A 23,919-nucleotide genomic window follows, 5' to 3' on the forward strand; every position below is an offset into this window, starting at 1 on the left:
ATGCATAGACAGTGTCTTAGAAACCTAAATCGATGAAAACCTCTTCTCATTCTCTTTTTGATATCATGAATTTTGTGAGTTTGGAGAAAGGGGATTGTATTGCACTGTGTTCTTTAAGGCAAGGAGTCAATGTGACTTAAATGTTGTTCTTGAAAATGATCTCCAATCATCAAATAACTACCATATTGTAGGTTGACAATTTTGATATCCTGTAAATCCCATATATCTGAATTTTTATTGTCAGGAGTAAGACCTGTGCAGAAAACTGAGGCAGAAGAGGACAAACACAAATCAAGTAAGACAGTATGATTGATTCTCTTGTGATAGGGTCAGTGCAAAACAAAACTTTGCATAGATATGAATAGCATTGTACCACTTTATTTAAGTGTACGTACATTTATTAATATTGATGCAAAACTATAACTTACTACATGTAATATAAATATGAGTGAATGTCATTGCTGTCGATTAATTGTAATAATGAATCTCATTACTCAGTGTCATGCATACGAATACAAGGCTTGTATTCAAAGGGTATTTAAAAAAAAGGTAATTTTTTAATGTCAGCCTTGTCATCTGCTCTTTATGCTAAAGAACATTTAATTAATCCATTATACCACTTCGAGCAACTGATGCTGTCATCACTATCGTGGTGGCTGCATATTGCCACTATCATGGTGGCTGTGTATTGCCACTATCATGGTGGCTGCATATTGCCACTGTCGTGGTGGCTGCATATTGCCACTATCATGGTGGCTGTGTATTTCCACTATCGTGGTGGCTGCATATTGCCACTATCATGGTGGCTGTGTATTTCCACTATCATGGTGGCTGTGTATTGCCACTATCGTGGTGGCTGCATATTGCCATTGTCGTGGTGGCTGCATATTGCCACTATCATGGTGGCTGTGTATTTCCACTATCGTGGTGGCTGCATATTGCCACTATCATGGTGGCTGTGTATTTCCACTATCGTGGTGGCTGTGTATTTCCACTATCATGGTGGCTGTGTATTGCCACTGTCGTGGTGGCTGCATATTGCCACTATCATGGTGGCTGTGTATTTCCACTATCGTGGTGGCTGCATATTGCCACTATCATGGTGGCTGTGTATTGCCACTATCGTGGTGGCTGTGTATTTCTACTATTTTGGTGGTTGCATTTTGCCTCTATCAGGGTGGCTGTGTATTTCTACTATCATGGTGGCTGCATATTGCCACTATCGTGGTGGCTGTGTATTGCCTATATCATGGTGGCTGTGTATTTCCACTATCGTGGTGGCTGCATATTGCCACTATCGTGGTGGCTGCATATTGCCACTATCGTGGTGACTGCATATTGCCACTATCGTGGTGGCTGCATATTGCCACTATCGTGGTGGCTGTGTATTTCTACTATCGTGGTGGCTATGTATTTCTACTATCGTGGTGGCTGCATATTGCCATTATCGTGGTGGCTGCATATTGCCACTATTGTGGTGGCTGTGTATTTCCACTATCGTGGTGGCTGTGTATTTCCACTATCGTGGTGGCTGTATATTGCCACTATCATGGTGGCTGTGTATTACCACTATCATGGTGGCTTCATATTGCCACTGTTGTGGCTGTGTATTTCCACTAACATGGTGGCTGTGTATTTCCACTAACATGGCTGTGTATTTCCACTATTGTGGTGGCTGTGTGTTTCCACTATTGTGGTGGCTGCATATTGCCACTATCGTGGTGGCTGCATATTGCCACTGTTGTGGCTGTGTATTTCCACTAACATGGTGGCTGTGTATTTCCACTAACATGGCTGTGTATTTCCACTATTGTGGTGGCTGTGTGTTTCCACTATTGTGGTGGCTGCATATTGCCACTATTGTGGTGGCTGCATATTGCCACTATTGTGGTGGCTGCATATTGCCACTATCATGGTGGCTGCATATTGCCACTATCGTGGTGGCTGCATATTGCCACTATCGTGGTGGCTGTGTATTTCCACTATCGTTGTGGCTATGTATTTCCGCTATCGTTGTGGCTATGTATTTCCGCTATCGTGGTGGCTGCATATTGCCACTATCATGGTGGCTGTGTATTACCACTATTGTGGTGACTGTGTATTACCACTATTGTGGTGACTGTATTGCCTATATAGTGGTGGCTGTGTATTACCACTATCGTGGTGGCTGTATATTACCACTATTGTGGTGACTGTATTGCCTATATCGTGGTGGCTGTGTATTGCCACTATCGTGGTGGCTGCATATTGCCACAATCGTGGTGGCTGCATATTGCCACTATCGTGGTGGCTGCATATTGCTACTATTGTGGTGGCTGCATATTGCCACCATCGTGGTGGCTGTGTATTGTCACTATCGTGGTGGCTGTGTATTGCCTATATCGTGGTGGCTGTGTATTGCCTATATCGTGGTGACTGTGTATTGCCACTATCGTGGTGGCTGTGTATTGCCACTATCGTGGTGGCTGCATATTGCCATTATCGTGGTGGCTGCATATTGCCACTATTGTGGTGGCTGTGTATTTCCACTATCGTGGTGGCTGTGTATTTCCACTATCGTGGTGGCTGTGTATTGCCACTATCCGGGTGGCTGCATATTGCCACTATCGTGGTGACTGTGTATTGCCTATATCATGGTGGCTGTGTATTGCCTATATCGTGGTGACTGCATATTGCCACTATCATGGTGGCTATGTATTTCCTCTATCATTGTGGCTGCATATTGCCATTATCATGGTGGCTGCATATTGCCATTATCGTGGTGGCTGCATATTGCCACTGTCATGGTGGCTGTGTGTTTCAACTATTGTGGTGGCTGTGTATTTCCACTATCGTGGTGGCTGTGTATTTCCACTATTGTGGTGGCTGCATATTGCCACTATCATGGAGGCTGCATATTGCCACTATCATGGTGGCTGCATATTGCCACTATCGTGGTGACTGCATATTGCCACTATCGTGGTGGCTGCATATTGCCACTATCGTGGTAGCTGTGTATTTCCACTATCGTGGTAGCTGTATATTGCCACTATCGTGGCAGCTGTGTATTTCCACTATTGTGGCGGCTGCATATTGCCACTACCGTGGTGGCTGTGTATTTCCACTATCATGGTGGCTGTGTATTTCCACTATCGTGGTGGCTGTGTATTTCCACTATCATGGTGGCTATGTATTTCCACTATCGTGGTGGCTGTATATTGCCACTATCGTGGTGGCTGCATATTGCCACTTTCGTGGTTTGCTGCATATTGCCACTATCGTGGTGGCTGTGTATTTCTACTATTGTGGTGGTTGCATTTTGCCTCTATCAGGGTGGCTGTGTATTTCTACTATCATGGTGGCTGCATATTGCCACTATCGTGGTGGCTGTGTATTGCCTATATCATGGTGGCTGTGTATTTCCACTATCATGGTGGCTGCATATTGCCACTATCGTGGTGGCTGCATATTTGCCACTATCGTGGTGGCTGCATATTTGCCACTATCGTGGTGGCTGCATATTGCCACTATTGTGGTGGCTGCATATTGCCACTATTGGTGACAATACTGTGGTGGCTGCAAGATGGCACTATCGTGGTGGCTGCCCGATGGCACTATCATGGTGGCTGCCCGAAGGCACTATCATGGTGGCTGCCCGAAGGCACTATCATGGTGGCTGCCAGATGGCAGTCTCGTGGTGGCAGCCAGATGGCACTATCATTGTGGCTGCCAGATGGCACTATCATGGTGGCTGCCAGATGGCACTATCATGGTGGCTGCCAGATAGTACTACAGTGGTGGCTGCATTTTGCCACTGGCAGTGGCTGTGTTTTGCTACTATTGTTGTGGCTGTGTTTGCTGTGGTGACTGCCAGATGCCACTACCGTGGTGGCTGCATGATGGCACTATTTCGGTGGCAATATAAACCCTCTTAAAACCTTCTATTGTCATCAACATCTTCTCAAGCCTGTCTGTACCAATACAATCAAATTTGAAAATTATATCATTCATAACGGGTCGCTGATGCATGTCACTTCATGTTAATATACATTTTTCAGACATGCTTTAACTGATTTTGATATGAACAGCACACAAGATGTTTTGTTTTTATCTTATTATTCTTTGGTTCAAAATATACCCAATTGGTTTATTTGTGAATTGTAAAAACTTTTGTGTGATATGAGAATTGTATTATTCCATGGATGACATTTGTAACACCATATTTTTAACATGCTGAATACTCTCCACTAATTAGTCCCCGTTCGGACGCAGTCCGAAAACGGGGACTTATGTTTTGACCTCTGTGCGTGCGTGCGTGCGTGTGTGTGTGTGTGCGTCTGTGTGTGCATCCGGACCTGTATCTTAGAAATGCCTGGACCAATCACAATCAAGCTTCACACATACATCATACATGATATTATACATATGCACGTCAATTTGTTTCACGATCTGATTCAAGATGGCCGAATGGCGGCCATTTTTGTGCTAAAAAATCCTAAAATTCCCGGCTGTTTACAGATGGATTTTGTTCAAACTTGGTATATACATTAGACATTATAGGACCTTGATGCAAATAATTTTGTTTTTCAGATAAGATTCAAAATGGCCGACTGGTGGCCATTATGTTTTAATGAATGGGCTTCTAGACCCATATCTCCGTCTTGTTTTGACTGATTATATTCGAATTTTAAATATTCATTATACATCATGTCATAGATAAACAGATATATTGGTTTGACGATCCTATTCAAAATGGCCGAATAGTGGTCATTTCTGTGCTAAAAAATCATCAAATATCAAGCATTTCTGGCATTTATGGATGGATTTCGTTCAAAGTTGGTACATACATTAGACATAACGGGTTCCTGATGCATGTCATTTTATTTTTCAGATTGGATTCAAAATGGCTGACTGGCGGCCATTTTGTTTTAATGATCCAGCTTCTAGAGCCATATCTCTTAAATGCTTGACTGATTATATTCAAATTTTATACAATGTATATTCATTATACATCATGTTATATATATACATGTATTCAAAATGGCTGATTTTGAATGCTGTTCCAGAGCAATATCTCTCAATATGGACAAGTACTTGTTTGACGATTAGATACAAATGTCAATCATTTTAATATTAAAAAATCATATTCCTGACATGGTTATATTCCAGCTATATTACTATCAACAAAACTATATATCTTAAATTTTATAACTAACGGGGACTGTGCCATGCACGGCTTGTTTAATTAAAATTTATTAGCTCCTCTGTCGATTTTGTCGAGCGGAGCTTATCATATAAGTGATTGTCCGTCGTCTGTTGACCGTCGTCCGTGTCAATGTTTTACTTTTTCGACTTCTTCTTGAAAACTACGAACCTGAATGCTTTGATGCTTGGTGTATATGTACCTTGGGTAGACCTCTCTCAGATTTGTTCATTTCATGATCATATCTTCAATTCTCTAATTTTGGTGAATGTTTTTGTCATTTTTGGTAAAAAATGATATTTTTGACTTTTTGTTAAAAACCGCAAGTCCAATTGCTTTGATATCACATATATAGGTACTACATGTGGACCTCTTTCAGATTTGTTCATTTTGTAATGATATCTTCAATTCTCTAATTTTGGTGAATATTTTTGTCATTTTTGGTAAAAAGTGATATTTTCAACTTCTTGTTAAAAACCGCAAGTCCAATTGCTTTGATATTACATATATAGGTACTACAAGTGGACCTCTCTCAGATTTGTTCATTTTGTAATGATATCATCAATTCTCTAATTTTGGTGAATATTTTTGTCATTTTTGGTAAAATTTTTTATTTTCGACTTCTTCTTAAAAACCGCAAGTCCAATTGCTTTGATATTCCATATATAGGTACTACATGTGGACCTCCCTCAGATTTGTTCATTCTGTAATGATATCCTCAATTTTCTAATTTTGGTGAATATTTTTGTCATTTTTGGTAAAAAGTGATATTTTCAACTTCTTGTATAAAACCGCAAGTCCAATTGCTTTGATATTACATATATTGGTAATACATGTGTACCACTCTCAAATTTGTTCATTTCATGATGATATCTTCCTTCTCTAATTTTGATGAATATTTTTGTCATTTTTGGTAAAAAGTGATATTTTCGAATTCTTGTTGAAAACAGCAAGTCAGATTGCTTTGATACTGAACATATTGTTCATTTCTAATGATATCTTCTGTTCTTTAATTGAAATGTGCATTGCTAACAGCGGAGCTTATCTCAGCCGAGAGGCTGCTTGTTCGACTTCTTCTTGAACGCTACAAGCCTGAATGCTTTGATACTTGGTGTGTATGTACATTGGGTAGACCTCTTAGATTGTTCATTTCATGATGATATCTTCAATTCTCTAATTTTGGTGAATATTTTTGTAATTTTTGGTAAAAAGTGATATTTTGGACTTCTTGTTAAAAATCACAAGTCTGATTGCTTTGATATTATACATATAGGTGCTACAAATGATCTTCTCTCAAATTTGTTCATTTCATGATGATATCTTCCTTCTCTAATTTGGATGAATATTTTTGTCATTTTTGGTAAAAAGTGATATTTTCGAATTCTTGTTGAAAACAGCAAGTCAGATTGCTTTGATACAACATATTGTTCATTTCTAATGTTATCTTCAGTTCTTTAATTGAAATGTGCATTTCTAACAGCGGAGCTATCTCAGTCGAGAGGCTGCTTTTTCTATAAATTTTGTTGTTGTTTATAATTGACACAGTCACTAAACACTGACAATGACAATGAGATGTTTTAATTTATTTCATTCTTTTAGAGGGTAATTGGAAGGTATTGGTGAAAACATGTGATGGTGAGAATGCAGGCACTGAGTCTAATGTTTTCATCAGTGTATATGGTAAAGATAACAAAAAGGAACTCATTCCACTCAACAATGGTGAAATAAGACCAGCTGAGGAAAAAGATTTTGAGGCAAGTCATTTATTCTTACCTTGTGTATTATGTTATCATCAAACTAGATAGTTTGTTTCATTCAGTGAAATCTGAAGTAAAAATACTAACTTCTGTATCAGTTTCTCATGTAAGCAGATCTATGGAGAAGAATTAGGTTTTGACATGATTTTTACTATATTTTTATTATATTTAGATCAATGTTGGTGAAATAGGTGAAATTTACAAGATAAGATTGGAGCATGATAACACTAGTGAAGAACCAGCATGGCATGTAAATAAAGTAAGTATTGTGTGAATTCATATTACTGCTTAATTGACTAAGTGTGCCTAATTGGTTCAATCAAAGTAGAATTTAAATTTAAAGTACAGTTAATGCTTAAACATTTCTAGTGCAACTCAAAAACAACAAAAACATCATTATGTCCTCACTTTATTCAGATCTTTTAAACACTATTACATTGCTAATTGCATAAAGGTATATCTCACCCTGAACATTTTGCAGCAAACACCTTCACACTGATGTACTTAAAAAACTAGCCAACTTTTACTGCGAGTGGCAAAATGCAGCCTACAGCAAGACTACAACAAAGTACATGTATGTCTAAATGCAGTATGTCAATAGTACTTTTGAGAAATATCTGCACAAAACAGAAAAGTTTTGCGCTGAGCAATTGTGCTATTGCACTAAATTGATAGTATCTTCTTCTAAATTTATTTAGAGTAGTAGCATATGTCTGTTTTCCATCAATGCTTTTTAGTCCGAAAAACGGGGACTATAATTCGGTCTCCGTCTGTCCGTGCGTCTGTTCATCTGTGTGTCCATCCGGAGTCATATCTCAGAATCCCTTGGACCAATCCCGTTCATTCTTTGCATGTGCCTAGTACTTTATGTGGGACATATGCACATGCAGTGGTTTAGTGATTTGATTCAAAATGGCCGACTGGTAGCCATCTTGTTTTTTGAAAATGTTGTATTTTGGACATGCTTTGTCAGTTTTTATTCAAATTTAGTACATAGATCATACATGTTAGGATACATGTCCCCGACCGTCCATGAGTTCCTGAGTCTGTCCGTCCGTTCGTCCGTCCGTCCGTTCATGTGTCCGTTCGTCTGTTAATCAGTCTGTGCATCAGTCTGTCCAGAGTCATATTTCAGAATCCTGTGGACCGCTTCCGTTCAATCTTTGCATGTGCCTAGTACCTTATGTGGGACTTAGCGATTCGATTCAAAATGGCCGACTGGGAGCTATCTTGTTTTTTGAAAATGTTGTATTTTGGACATGCTTTGTCAGTTGTCATTCAAACTTGGTACATAGATTATACATATTAGCATACATGTCCATGACGATTTATTTCGCAATTGGATCAAAGATGGTCGACTGGCAGGCATCTTGTTTTTGTTTTTTTATGCAGTATCTTGGACGTGCTCTGTCAGTTTTCATTCAAATTTGGCACATACATGTACTTTATACATGTTAGGATGCATGTCCATGGCAATTTGTTTCAAAATCCCGTCAAGGATGGCCGATTGACAGCCATCTGACTTTTTGGCTTTACTACTATATTTCCACAATTTATGTACCATTTTCATTCATATTTGGCACATACATCATACATATCAGTGTGTTTCATAATCAGATAAAAGATGGCCAAATAACGGCTGTTTTTATTTTTGGCCATATTACTACTACACGGAACACGTGTTTTGATGTAAATAAACAATCTGTTGTATACGCCACTTGGAACTCAAGTTTCAAGGACACGCTCGCGACAACCCCTCCGCTTTAATATGATGAGCACAAAGAGAACTTTCAAAAATTTAACGGGGACTGTGTCATTTTCAATGACTTGTCTTAAATAGTGTGTCCACCATTCCCAAAGTGCTGTCACTTTGAAATTGTTTATGTGTGTGAGATAGCGTAATTCCATAATATCTCATTTGACTAAGTATTGACCAATCATGACACAGAATCTGGATATTTATAAATTTATGCATTGTATTTCCATTATGCCTGATATAAATATGTTATTATTATAAACACTACTTTACGTCATTATACTACTGCCACTTTCATATAGGTTATAATGGAAGATAAAGACAGTAAAGAAAAATTGACTTTTATATGTAATAGTTGGTTATCAAGAGATAAAGAGAATTGTGACATTTACAAAGAATTACCAGCATTAAGATCCGGACAGGATCCTCGACCTTGTAAGTATTAATGAATTAATGTCTTATCCTCCTGTCAGAGCCACCTTAAAGTCTTTATGCATGTTACCCATAGTCATACTAGTACTGAGATACATTTGTGTATATCCATGATTAGATGAAGTACATTGTGTATATGATCTCAGGTAGTTTTGATAGCCAGTTTTGATACCTCTATCACATACACTGTGTAGGTAATCTCAGGTAGTTTTTATTGCCAGTTTTGATAACTCTATCACATACACTGTGTAGGTAATCTCAGGTAGTTTTTATTGCCAGTTTTGATACCTCTATCACATACACTGTGTAGATGATCTCAGGTAGTTTTTATTGCCAGTTTTGATACCTCTATCACATACACTGTGTAGATGATCTCAGGTAGTTTTTATTGCCAGTTTTGATACCTCCATCACATACACTGTGTAGATGATATCAGGTAGTTTTTATTGCCAGTTTTGATACCTCTATCACATACACTGTGTAGATGATCTCAGGTAGTTTTTATTGCCAGTTTTGATACCTCTATCACATACACTATGTAGGTAATCTCAGGTAGTTTTTATTGCCAGTTTTGATACTTCTATCACATACACTGTGTAGGTAATCTCAGGTAGTTTTTATTGCCAGTTGTGATACCTCTATCACATACACTGTGTAGGTAATCTCAGGTAGTTTTTATTGCCAGTTTTGATACCTCTATCACATACACTGTGTAGATGATCTCAGGTAGTTTTTATTGCCAGTTTTGATACCTCTATCACATACACTGTGTAGATGATATCAGGTAGTTTTTATTGCCAGTTTTGATACCTCTATCACATACACTGTGTAGATGATATCAGGTAGTTTTTATTGCCAGTTTTGATACCTCTATCACATACACTGTGTATATGATCTCAGGTAGTTTTTATTGCCAGTTTTGATACCTCTATCACATACACTGTGTAGATGATATCAGGTAGTTTTTATTGCCAGTTTTGATACCTCTATCACATACACTGTGTAGATGATATCAGGTAGTTTTTATTGCCAGTTTTGATACCTCTATCACATACACTGTGTAGATGATCTCAGGTAGTTTTTATTGCCAGTTTTGATACCTCTATCACATACACTGTGTAGGTAATCTCAGGTAGTTTTTATTGCCAGTTTTGATAACTCTATCACATACACTGTGTAGATGATATCAGGTAGTTTTTATTGCCAGTTTTGATACCTCTATCACATACACTGTGTAGATGATCTCAGGTAGTTTTTATTGCCAGTTTTGATACCTCTATCACATACACTGTGTAGGTAATCTCTGGTAGTTTTTATTGCCAGTTTTGATACCTCTATCACATACACTGTGTAGATGATATCAGGTAGTTTTTATTGCCAGTTTTGATACCTCTATCACATACACTGTGTAGATGATCTCAGGTAGTTTTTATTGCCAGTTTTGATACCTCTATCACATACACTGTGTAGATGATATCAGGTAGTTTTTATTGCCAGTTTTGATACCTCTATCACATACACTGTGTAGGTAATCTCAGGTAGTTTTTATTGCCAGTTTTGATACCTCTATCACATACACTGTGTAGATGATCTCAGGTAGTTTTTATTGTCAGTTTTGATACCTCTATCACATACACTGTGTAGATGATATCAGGTAGTTTTTATTGCCAGTTTTGATACCTCTATCACATATACAAAATGTACTGTGTAGGTAATCTCAGGTAGTTTTTATTGCCAGTTTTGATACCTCTATCACACACACTGTGTAGATGATATCAGGTAGTTTTTATTGCCAGTTTTGATACCTCTATCACATACACTGTGTAGATGATCTCAGGTAGTTTTAATAGCCAGTTTTGGTACCTCTAAGACATACACTGTGTAGATGATATCAAGTAGTTTTTATTGCCAGTTTTGATACCTCTATCACATACACTGTGTAGATGATCTCAGGTAGTTTTTATTGCCAATTTTGATACCTCTATCACATACACTGTGTAGGTAATCTCAGGTAGTTTTTATTGCCAGTTTTGATACCTCTATCACATACACTGTGTAGATGATATCAGGTAGTTTTTATTGCCAGTTTTGATACCTCTATTACAAACACTGTGTAGGTAATCTCAGGTAGTTTTAATAGCCAGTTTTGATACCTCTATCACATACACTGTGTAGATGATATCAGGTAGTTATTATTGCCAGTTTTGATACCTCTATCACATACACTGTGTAGGTAATCTCAGGTAGTTTTTATTGCCAGTTTTGATACCTCTATCACATACACTGTGTAGGTAATCTCAGGTAGTTTTTATTGCCAGTTTTGATACCTCTATCACATACACTATGTAGGTAATCTCAGGTAGTTTTTATTGTCAGTTTTGATACCTCTATCACATACACTGTGTAGGTAATCTCAGGTAGTTTTTATTGCCAGTTTTGATACTTCTATCACATATACAAAATGTACTGTGTAGGTAATCTCAGGTAGTTTTTATTGTCAGTTTTGATACCTCTATCACATACACTGTGTAGATGATATCAGGTAGTTTTTATTGCCAGTTTTGATACCTCTATCACATACACTGTGTAGGTAATCTCAGGTAGTTTTTATTGCCAGTTTTGATACTTCTATCACATATACAAAATGTACTGTGTAGGTAATCTCAGGTAGTTTTTATTGTCAGTTTTGATACCTCTATCACATACACCGTGTAGATGATATCAGGTAGTTTTTATTGCCAGTTTTGATACCTCTATCACATACACTGTGTAGGTAATCTCAGGTAGTTTTTATTGCCAGTTTTGATACCTCTATCACATACACTGTGTAGGTAATCTCAGGTAGTTTTTATTGCCAGTTTTGATACCTCTATCACATACACTATGTAGGTAATCTCAGGTAGTTTTTATTGTCAGTTTTGATACCTCTATCACATACACTGTGTAGGTAATCTCAGGTAGTTTTTATTGCCAGTTTTGATACTTCTATCACATATACAAAATGTACTGTGTAGGTAATCTCAGGTAGTTTTTATTGCCAGTTTTGATACCTCTATCACATACATTGTGTAGATGTTATCAGGTAGTTTTTATTGCCAGTTTTGATACCTCTATCACATACACTGTGTAGGTAATCTCAGGTAGTTTTTATTGCCAGTTTTGATACCTCTATCACATACACTGTGTAGATAATCTCAGGTAGTTTTTATTGCCAGTTTTGATACCTCTATCACATACACTGTGTAGGTAATCTCAGGTAGTTTTTATTGCCAGTTTTGATACCTCTATCACATACACTATGTAGGTAATCTCAGGTAGTTTTTATTGTCAGTTTTGATACCTCTATCACATACACTGTGTAGGTAATCTCAGGTAGTTTTTATTGCCAGTTTTGATACTTCTATCACATATACAAAATGTACTGTGTAGGTAATCTCAGGTAGTTTTTATTGCCAGTTTTGATACCTCTATCACATACACTGTGTAGATGATATCAGGTAGTTTTTATTGCCAGTTTTGATACCTCTATCACATACACTGTGTAGGTAATCTCAGGTAGTTTTTATTGCCAGTTTTGATACCTCTATCACATACACTGTGTAGATAATCTCAGGTAGTTTTTATTGCCAGTTTTGATACCTCTATCACATACACTGTGTAGGTAATCTCAGGTAGTTTTTATTGCCAGTTTTGATACCTCTATCACATACACTGTGTAGATGATATCAGGTAGTTTTTATTGCCAGTTTTGATACCTCTATCACATACACTGTGTAGGTAATCTCAGGTAGTTTTTATTGCCAGTTTTGATACCTCTATCACATACACTGTGTAGGTAATCTCAGGTAGTTTTTATTGCCAGTTTTGATACCTCTATCACATACACTATGTAGGTAATCTCAGGTAGTTTTTATTGTCAGTTTTGATACCTCTATCACATACACTGTGTAGGTAATCTCAGGTAGTTTTTATTGCCAGTTTTGATACTTCTATCACATATACAAAATGTACTGTGTAGGTAATCTCAGGTAGTTTTTATTGTCAGTTTTGATACCTCTATCACATACACTGTGTAGATGATATCAGGTAGTTTTTATTGCCAGTTTTGATACCTCTATCACATACACTGTGTAGGTAATCTCAGGTAGTTTTTATTGCCAGTTTTGATACTTCTATCACATATACAAAATGTACTGTGTAGGTAATCTCAGGTAGTTTTTATTGTCAGTTTTGATACCTCTATCACATACACCGTGTAGATGATATCAGGTAGTTTTTATTGCCAGTTTTGATACCTCTATCACATACACTGTGTAGGTAATCTCAGGTAGTTTTTATTGCCAGTTTTGATACCTCTATCACATACACTGTGTAGGTAATCTCAGGTAGTTTTTATTGCCAGTTTTGATACCTCTATCACATACACTATGTAGGTAATCTCAGGTAGTTTTTATTGTCAGTTTTGATACCTCTATCACATACACTGTGTAGGTAATCTCAGGTAGTTTTTATTGCCAGTTTTGATACTTCTATCACATATACAAAATGTACTGTGTAGGTAATCTCAGGTAGTTTTTATTGCCAGTTTTGATACCTCTATCACATACATTGTGTAGATGTTATCAGGTAGTTTTTATTGCCAGTTTTGATACCTCTATCACATACACTGTGTAGGTAATCTCAGGTAGTTTTTATTGCCAGTTTTGATACCTCTATCACATACACTGTGTAGATAATCTCAGGTAGTTTTTATTGCCAGTTTTGATACCTCTATCACATACACTGTGTAGGTAATCTCAGGTAGTTTTTATTGCCAGTTTTGATACCTCTATCACATACACTATGTAGGTAATCTCAGGTAGTTTTTATTGTCAGTTTTGATACCTCTATCACATACACTGTGTAGGTAATCTCAGGTAGTTTTTATTGCCAGTTTTGATACTTCTATCACATATACAAAATGTACTGTGTAGGTAATCTCAGGTAGTTTTTATTGCCAGTTTTGATACCTCTATCACATACACTGTGTAGATGATATCAGGTAGTTTTTATTGCCAGTTTTGATACCTCTATCACATACACTGTGTAGGTAATCTCAGGTAGTTTTTATTGCCAGTTTTGATACCTCTATCACATACACTGTGTAGATAATCTCAGGTAGTTTTTATTGCCAGTTTTGATACCTCTATCACATACACTGTGTAGGTAATCTCAGGTAGTTTTTATTGCCAGTTTTGATACCTCTATCACATACACTGTGTAGATAATCTCAGGTAGTTTTTATTGCCAGTTTTGATACCTCTATCACATACACTGTGTAGGTAATCTCAGGTAGTTTTTATTGCCAGTTTTGATACCTCTATCACATACACTGTGTAGATAATCTCAGGTAGTTTTTATTGCCAGTTTTGATACCTCTATCACATACACTGTGGAGGTAATTGTTTTAATTGCCAGTTGCTCAATGAAATAAAACACTGCACCTTTGGAGTGTCGAAACATTGTTAATCTTATGGCTACACATTTTGCAGGGCATTTAGAAGCACCACCTTCATGATGACTTGTATTTGAGATGCACAATATCTGAGAGTTGTTTTACTTCATAGATAATTATTTTCTGTTTTATATACTATGCCATTTGTAAATATGTAGTATGTAAAGGAAACTTTCAACTTCAAATGCACAAAACACTGGGAAAACTTCGACCAACAACTGACAGACCTTTCATTAACAAGTGAAGTGTCAACTGTGTCCAGCCAAATAAGCTTCATGAGCAATATGGTGTATCCTGGTCGAATACCAAAATAAATTTCTGCAGTTTTACTTGGAAAGTCAAGTACAGCACAGTAAATTTTATCCCACAGAACACTCACCCATTAATTGAATTCAAAATCATATTGTCCAACAACAAATTGCTTGCATATTGGCCAGTGTTCACAAAACATAACCATAATTTTTGAATCAGAATAATCATACACCCAGCCCAACTTTCAATATTGCTTGCCAGTGTTTCTTTGCTGTGATTAGTGTTAGATTCATTGTTGTACGTAGTCTTATGAGTTGTTGTACTGGTTATTTTAGAATTCTAACCAAATTTTTCTCTGACAGTAAAATCATACATAATTGAAGTCCATACAAGTGATGATGATGATGATGCCAGTACTGGTGCTAATGTATTCCTGACTCTGTTCGGTAGTCATGGAGACACAGGGAAGCGCCAACTTATTAAAGTGAAACCTGAGAGAAAATCTGATTCTGATGAAAATCAAGAAGAAAAGAAATTGTTTCAGAAAGGACAGGTAATTTAGCAGTAATTTTTGTCAGTAGTCTTATCATTAATTAGTCTCCGTCCGTCCGTGAGTCTGTGCGTCCATCCGGAGTCATATCCCAGAATCCCTTGGACCGATTTCGTTCATTCTTTGCATGTGCCTAGTACTTTATGTGGGACATGTGCATGTGCAGTGGTTTAGCGATTCGATTCAAAATGGCCGACTGGCAGCCATCTTGTTTTTTTGAAAATGTTGTATTTTGGACATGCTTTGTCAGTTTTCATTCAAACTTGGTACATAGATTATACATGTTAGGATACATGTCCATGATGATTTATTTCACAATTGGATCAAAGATGGCCGACTGGAAGCCATCTTGTTTTTTTCACAATTGGATCAAAGATGGCCGACTGGCAGCCATCTTGTTTTTTGAAAATGTTGTGTTTTGGACATGCTTTGTCAGTTTTCATTCAAATTTAGTACATAGATCATACATGTTAGGATACATGTCCCCGACCGTCCGTGAGTTCCTGAGGAAGTCCGTCCGACCGTCCGTGTGTCCCTCTGTCCGTGCGTCAGTCTATCCAATGTCATATTTCAGAATCTTGTGGACAGATTCTGTTCATTCTTTGCATGTGCCTAGTACCTTATGCGGGACATGTGCACATGCAGTGATTTAGCGATTCGATTCAAAATGGCCGACTGGCAGCTATCTTGTTTTTTGAAAATGTTGTATTTTGGACATGCTTTGTCAGTTGTCATTCAAACTTGGTACTGTGTAGAATTGTATAGAAGAGATTCGGGTGGATAGAGATAACGGAGGCGAGATAACAGTGGCTTGAGCAAGTAACCAGGTTTATTACACTAACATAAAACAGCATCTGACAAGTACAAGGAAAATTTCTCAATTTATAGGGGAATGGTGCAGTCTTGAATTTAGGCTAGAAAAGGATGCATTACATGTTTGTAATAGGTCAATAAGGAAGGAATCTGATTGGCTAAAATATATGCGTTGTGATAGGCTGAATCTTTTGTATGCAGAATCCAAAAGTTACATTAAGCTCGAGTGCTTATAATGATTCCCGATAGGTACATAGATTATACATGTTAGGATACATGTCCATGACGATTTATTTCGCAATTGGATCAAAGATGGTCGACTGGCAGGCATCTTGTTTTTGTTTTTTTATGCGGTATCTTGGATGTGCTCTGTCAGTTTTCATTCAAATTTGGCACATGTACTTTATACTTGTTAGGATGCATGTCTATGACAATTTGTTTCAAAATCTGGTCAAGGATGGCCAATTGACAGCCATCTGACTTTTTGGCCTTACTACTATATTTCCAAGATTTATGTACCATTTTCATTCGTATTTGGCACATACATCATACATATCAGTGTGTTTCATTATCAGATCAAAGATGGCTGAATAACGGCTGTTTTTATTTTGGCCATATTACTATGACACGAAACACATGTTTTGATGTAAATAAACAATCTGTTGTATACGCCACTTGGAACTCAAGTTTCAAGGACACGCTCGCGACAACCCCTCCGCTTTAATATGACGAGCACAAAGAGAACTTAATGGGGACTGTGTCATTTTCAATGACTTGTTTTTATAAAAATAAACCATTACATGTGTGATTTCAATGAATTCCTAAAATAAATTTGCTGCCCTTTATATGTTATTTCACACTTTAGGTTGATTCATTCCTGATAGAAGCAGTCTCTCTAGGTGAGTTAGAAAAGATAGTAGTTTTCATCGACTCTGGAGAGCCTGACAATGCTTGGCTTCTGGATAAAATTATAGTCAAAGAATCTGAATTCTCCAAGGTACAGTGGCAGTTTGCATGTCAAGACTGGATTGGGAAAATTCAAGTTGATGGCATGGTAATGTCAGACAGAGAAATTTGGGGAGGTAAGATTTTACAAAATTAGAATTGTTTTTGTTCTCACATAGCCAGGTTGTTTTGTCAATTCAAAATAGTTTATTTTGTGAGTAGTATGCATCTCTTAGTGGAAGATAATTCTCAGGCATTACTGAATCTAGACTTTATCTGAATATTAATGGTACTCAACATTACTGCAGTGAGACAGGCTCTGAATAACACATTGAATCATATTTATTTAAGCCAACCAAATCATCAATGAGCCTAGAATTCCAGTAACATTGGATGTCTTTTTAAGTTTATTTGGACTTCAACTTAGTGTTCTATTTCAGAAGTACTTTAAATAGATATATTCGCTAAATGGATCTTGTAATGGATTTTTATGGCAAGCTGAGTGTAAGAGCTACACTTCACTAACACAAAACTACATTGTGTTTCTTGTTTGAACAATGCAGGTTGGCTGCTGTCTGGCCATGTCAGGTTTTTATTGTCCGGATGCTAGACCCACTGTTACACTGGCGACTCAAAACACAAAAACATTTGTCTGGCAGGCTTTTTTGTTCATGCTAGCTGTTTTGCAAGTTGTAACCAACATTCATATACATTTAAAAAATCACTGAGAGCAACCAATGTAATATAATAGCATTGCTTTATTTACTTTATCTACTGCTACCATTTTGCCATGCCAACTTGAAATACAGTTGTCATCTTGCTAATACTTGTTCTTGTTCAGTGCAGTAGTTAGAGTGAAAGAAGATGTTGAGAAATAATGCATCATATCATTAATACCCAATTGTTGTTGTTAGTTGAAAGACCAGTATCAGCTCCTGAGACAGAAAATGAGACACCACCTGATGATGGAGAATCCAACTCACAGGGTAAATGGCATGTATGGATGAGAACTGGAAAAGATGATAAAATGGGAACAACAGCAAAGACCTATATGATGGTGTATGGACAGAATGGCTGCACAGATCCTATTCCACTATTGAAAGAAGGAGAGAGTGTGAAGGAACAAGATGAAGAAGAAAATAAACTAGATGAAAAGAAGCAGGAAAATATCAAAGAGGATAAAAAAGATGTAGTGCTAAGATTTGAATCTGGTTCAACCGAAGAATTTGACGTGAGTAAAATTTATATGAATAATTTTGTTACCCTATGCAGTGATCTCTCCATCCTATGCAGTGATCTCTCCACTCTATGCAGTGATCTCCCCACCCTTCGCAGTGATCTCTCCACTTTATGCCGTGATCTCTCCACTCTATGCCGTGATCTCTCCACTCTATGCCGTGATCTCTCCACTCTATGCCGTGATCTCTCCACTCTATGCAGTGATCTCTCCACTCTATGCAGTGATCTCTCCACTCTTTGCAGTGATCTCTCCACCTTATGCAGTGATCTCTCCACTCTATGCAGTGATCTCTCCACTCTATGCAGTGATCTCTCCACTCTATGCAGTGATCTCTCCACTCTATGCAGTGATCTCTCTACTCTATGCAGTGATCTCTCCACTCTATGCAGTGATCTCTCCATCCTATGCAGTGATCTCTCCACTCTATGCAGTGATCTCTCCACTCTATGCAGTGATCTCTCCATCCTATGCAGTGATCTCTCCACTCTATGCAGTGATCTCTCCACTCTATGCAGTGATCTCTCCACTCTATGCAGTGATCTCTCCACCCTATGCAGTGATCTCTCCACTCTATGCAGTGATCTCTCCACTCTATGCAGTGATCTTCCCACCCTATGCAGTGATCTCTCCACTCTATGCAGTGATCTCCCTACCCTTTGCAGTGATCTCTCCACTCTATGCAGTGATCTCTCCATCCTATGCAGTGATCTCTCCACTCTATACAGTGATCTCTCCACTCTATGCAGTGATCTCTCCACTCTATGCAGTGATCTCTCCACTCTATGCAGTGATCTCTCCACTCTATGCAGTGATCTTCCCACCCTATGCAGTGATCTCTCCACTCTATGCAGTGATCTCCCTACCCTTTGCAGTGATCTCTCCACTCTATGCAGTGATCTCTCCATCCTATGCAGTGATCTCTCCACTCTATACAGTGATCTCTCCACTCTATGCAGTGATCTCTCCACTCTATGCAGTGATTTCTCCATCCTATGCAGTGATCTCTCCACTCTATACAGTTAGCTCTCTACTCTATGCAGTGATCTCTCCATCCTATGCAGTGATCTCTCCACTCTATACAGTGATCTCTCCACTCTATGCAGTGATCTCTCCACCCTATGCAGTGATCTCTCCACTCTATTCAGTGATCTCTCCACTCTATTCAGTGATCTCTCCACTCTATGCAGTGATCTCTCCACTCTATGCAGTGATCTCTCCACTCTATGCAGTGATCTCTCCACTCTATGCAGTGATCTCTCCACTCTATGCAGGGATCTCTCCACTCTATGCAGGGATCTCTCCACTCTATGCAGCGATCTTCCCACCCTATGCAGTGATCTCTCCACTCTATGCAGGGATCTCTCCACTCTATGCAGTGATCTCTCCACCCTATGCAGTGATCTCACCACTCTATGCAGTGATCTCTCCACTCTATGCAGTGATCTCTCCACTCTATGCAGTGATCTCTCCACTCTATGCAGTGATCTCTCCACTCTATGCAGTGATCTTCCCACCCTATGCAGTGATCTTCCCACCCTATGCAGTGATCTCTCCATTCTATGCAGTGATCTCTCCACCCTATGCAGTGATCTCTCCACTCTATGCAGTGATCTCTCCACTCTATGCAGTGATCTCTCCACTCTATGCAGTGATCTCTCCACCCTATGCAGTGATCTTCCCACCCTATGCAGTGATCTCTCCACTCTATACAGTGATCTCTCCACTCTATGCAGTGATCTCTCCACTCTATGCAGTGATCTCTCCACTCTATGCAGTGATCTCTCCACTCTGTGCAGTGATCTCTCCACTCTATGCAGTGATCTCTCCACTCTATGCAGTGATCTCTTCACTCTATGCAGTGATCTCTTCACTCTATGCAGTGACCTCTCCACTCTATGCAGTGATCTCTCCACTCTTCGCAGTGATCTCTCCACTCTATGCAGTGATCTCTCCACCCTATGCAGTGATCTCTCCACCCTATTCAGTGATCTCTCCACCCTATGCAGTGATCTCTCCACTCTATGCAGTGATCTCTCCACTCTATGCAGTGATCTCTCCACTCTATGCAGTGATCTCTCCACTCTGTGCAGTGATCTCTCCACTCTATGCAGTGATCTCTCCACTCTATGCAGTGATCTCTTCACTCTATGCAGTGATCTCTCCACTCTATTCAGTGATCTCTCCACTCTATGCAGTGATCTCTCCACTCTATGCAGTGATCTCACCACTCTATGCAGTGATCTCTCCACCCTATGCAGTGATCTCTCCACCCTATTCAGTGATCTCTCCACCCTATGCAGTGATCTCTCCACTCTATGCAGTGATCTCTCCACTCTATGCAGTGATCTCTCCACTCTATGCAGTGATCTCTCCACTCTATGCAGTGATCTCTCCACTCTATGCAGTGATCTCACCACTCTATGCAGTGATCTCTCCACCCTATGCAGTGATCTCTCCACCCTATTCAGTGATCTCTCCACCCTATGCAGTGATCTCTCCACTCTATGCAGTGATCTCTCCACTCTATGCAGTGATCTCTCCACTCTATGCAGTGATCTCTCCACTCTATGCAGTGATCTCTCCACTCTATGCAGTGATCTCTCCACTCTATTCAGTGATCTCTCCACTCTATGCAGTGATCTCTCCACTCTATGCAGTGATCTCTCCACTCTATGCAGTGATCTCTCCACTCTATGCAGTGATCTCTCCACTCTATGCAGGGATCTCTCCACTCTTTGCAGGGATCTCTCCACTCTTTGCAGGGATCTCTCCACTCTATGCAGTGATCTTCCCACCCTATGCAGTGATCTCTCCACTCTATGCAGGGATCTCTCCACTCTATGCAGTGATCTCTCCACCCTATGCAGTGATCTCACCACTCTATGCAGTGATCTCTCCACTCTATGCAGTGATCTCTCCACTCTATGCAGTGATCTCTCCACTCTATGCAGTGATCTCTCCACTCTATGCAGTGATCTCTCCACTCTATGCAGTGATCTCTCCACTCTATGCAGTGATCTCTCCACTCTATGCAGTGATCTTCCCACCCTATGCAGTGATCTTCCCACCCTATGCAGTGATCTTCCCACCCTATGCAGTGATCTCTCCACTCTATGCAGTGATCTCTTCACCCTATGCAGTGATCTTCCCACTCTATGCAGTGATCTTCCCACTCTATGCCGTGATCTCTCCACTCTATGCAGTGATCTCTTCACTCTATTCAGTGATCTCTCCACTCTATACAGTGATCTCTCCACTCTATGCAGTGATCTCTCCACTCTATGCAGTGATCTCTCCACTCTATGCAGTGATCTCTCCACTCTATGCAGTGATCTCTCCACTCTATGCAGTGATCTCTCCACTCTATGCAGTGATCTCTCCACCCTTCGCAGTGATCTCTCCACTCTATGCAGTGACCTCTCCACTCTATGCAGTGATCTCTCCACCCTTCGCAGTGATCTCTCCACTCTATGCACTGATCTCTCCACCCTATGCAGTGATCTCTCCACTCTATTCAGTGATCTCTCCACTCTATGCAGTGATCTCTCCACTCTATGTAGTGATCTCACCACTCTATGCAGGGATCTCTCCACCCTATGCAGTGATCTCTCCACCCTATTCAGTGATCTCTCCACTCTATGCAGTGATCTCTCCACTCTATGCAGTGATCTCTCCACTCTATGCAGTGATCTCTCCACTCTATGCAGTGATCTCTCCACTCTATGCAGTGATCTCTCCACTCTATGCAGTGATCTCTCCACTCTATTCAGTGATCTCTCCACTCTATTCAGTGATCTCTCCACTCTATGCAGTGATCTCTCCACTCTATGCAGTGATCTCTCCACTCTATTCAGTGATCTCTCCACTCTATTCAGTGATCTCTCCACTCTATGCAGTGATCTCTCCACTCTATGCAGTGATCTCTCCACTCTATTCAGTGATCTCTCCACTCTATGCAGTGATCTCTCCACTCTATGCTGTGATCTCTCCACTCTATGCAGTGATCTCTCAACTCTATGCAGCGATCTCTCCACTCTATGCAGTGATCTCTCCACTCTATGCAGTGATCTCTCCACTCTATGCAGTGATCTCTCCACTCTATGCAGTGACCTCTCCACTCTATGCTGTGACCTCTCCACTCTATGCAGTGATCTCTCCACTCTATGCTGTGACCTCTCCACTCTATGCAGTGACCTCTCCACTCTATGCAGTGACCTCTCCACTCTATGCAGTGATCTCTCCACTCTATGCAGTGATCTCTCCACTCTATGCAGTGATCTCTCCACTCTATGCAGTGATCTCTCCACTCTATGCAGTGATCTCTCCACTCTATGCAGTGATCTCTCCACTCTATTCAGTGATCTCTCCACTCTATGCAGTGATCTCTCCACTCTATGCAGTGATCTCTCCACTCTATGCAGTGATCCCTCCACTCTATTCAGTGATCTCTCCACTCTATGCAGTGATCTCTCCACTCTATGCAGTGATCTCTCCACTCTATGCAGTGATCTCTCCACTCTATGCAGTGATCTCTCCACTCTATGCAGTGATCTCTCCACTCTATGCAGTGATCTCTCCACTCAATGCAGTGATCTCTCCACTCTATGCAGTGATCTCTCCACCCTTTTCAGTGATCTCTCCACCCTATGCAGTGATCTCTCCACTCTATGCAGTGATCTCTCCACTCTATGCAGTGATCTCTCCACTCTATGCAGTGATCTCTCCACTCTATGCAGTGATCTCTCCACTCTATGCAGTGATCTCTCCACTCTATTCAGTGATCTCTCCACTCTATGCAGTGATCTCTCCACTCTATGCAGTGATCTCTCCACTCTATGCAGTGATCTCTCCACTCTATGCAGTGATCTCTCCACTCTATGCAGGGATCTCTCCACTCTTTGCAGGGATCTCTCCACTCTTTGCAGGGATCTCTCCACTCTATGCAGTGATCTTCCCACCCTATGCAGTGATCTCTCCACTCTATGCAGGGATCTCTCCACTCTATGCAGTGATCTCTCCACCCTATGCAGTGATCTCACCACTCTATGCAGTGATCTCTCCACTCTATGCAGTGATCTCTCCACTCTATGCAGTGATCTCTCCACTCTATGCAGTGATCTCTCCACTCTATGCAGTGATCTCTCCACTCTATGCAGTGATCTCTCCACTCTATGCAGTGATCTTCCCACCCTATGCAGTGATCTTCCCACCCTATGCAGTGATCTTCCCACCCTATGCAGTGATCTTCCCACCCTATGCAGTGATCTCTCCACTCTATGCAGTGATCTCTTCACCCTATGCAGTGATCTTCCCACTTTATGCAGTGATCTTCCCACTCTATGCCGTGATCTCTCCACTCTATGCAGTGATCTCTTCACTCTATTCAGTGATCTCTCCACTCTATACAGTGATCTCTCCACTCTATGCAGTGATCTCTCCACTCTATGCAGTGATCTCTCCACTCTATGCAGTGATCTCTCCACTCTATGCAGTGATCT

At 39.7% G+C, this 23,919-nt stretch overlaps 1 protein-coding gene across 1 annotated transcript in view; it reads left to right on the forward strand.

The window, feature by feature from the left end:
- Positions 1-23,919, forward strand: part of LOC102804847 (uncharacterized) — a 179,915-nt gene that overhangs the window by 93,968 nt on the left and 62,028 nt on the right. The window contains exons 54-60 of the mRNA XM_085493076.1: positions 245-295; positions 6,782-6,936; positions 7,112-7,198; positions 8,998-9,130; positions 15,236-15,426; positions 17,102-17,318; positions 18,096-18,412. Coding sequence (XP_085349202.1) covers positions 245-295; positions 6,782-6,936; positions 7,112-7,198; positions 8,998-9,130; positions 15,236-15,426; positions 17,102-17,318; positions 18,096-18,412 — 1,151 coding nt within the window. The remainder of the gene's footprint in view (positions 1-244; positions 296-6,781; positions 6,937-7,111; positions 7,199-8,997; positions 9,131-15,235; positions 15,427-17,101; positions 17,319-18,095; positions 18,413-23,919) is intronic.

Source organism: Saccoglossus kowalevskii, chromosome 18, assembly GCF_978046115.1.
Source record: "Saccoglossus kowalevskii chromosome 18, keSacKowa6.1, whole genome shotgun sequence".
Taxonomy (NCBI): Eukaryota; Metazoa; Hemichordata; class Enteropneusta; family Harrimaniidae; genus Saccoglossus; species Saccoglossus kowalevskii.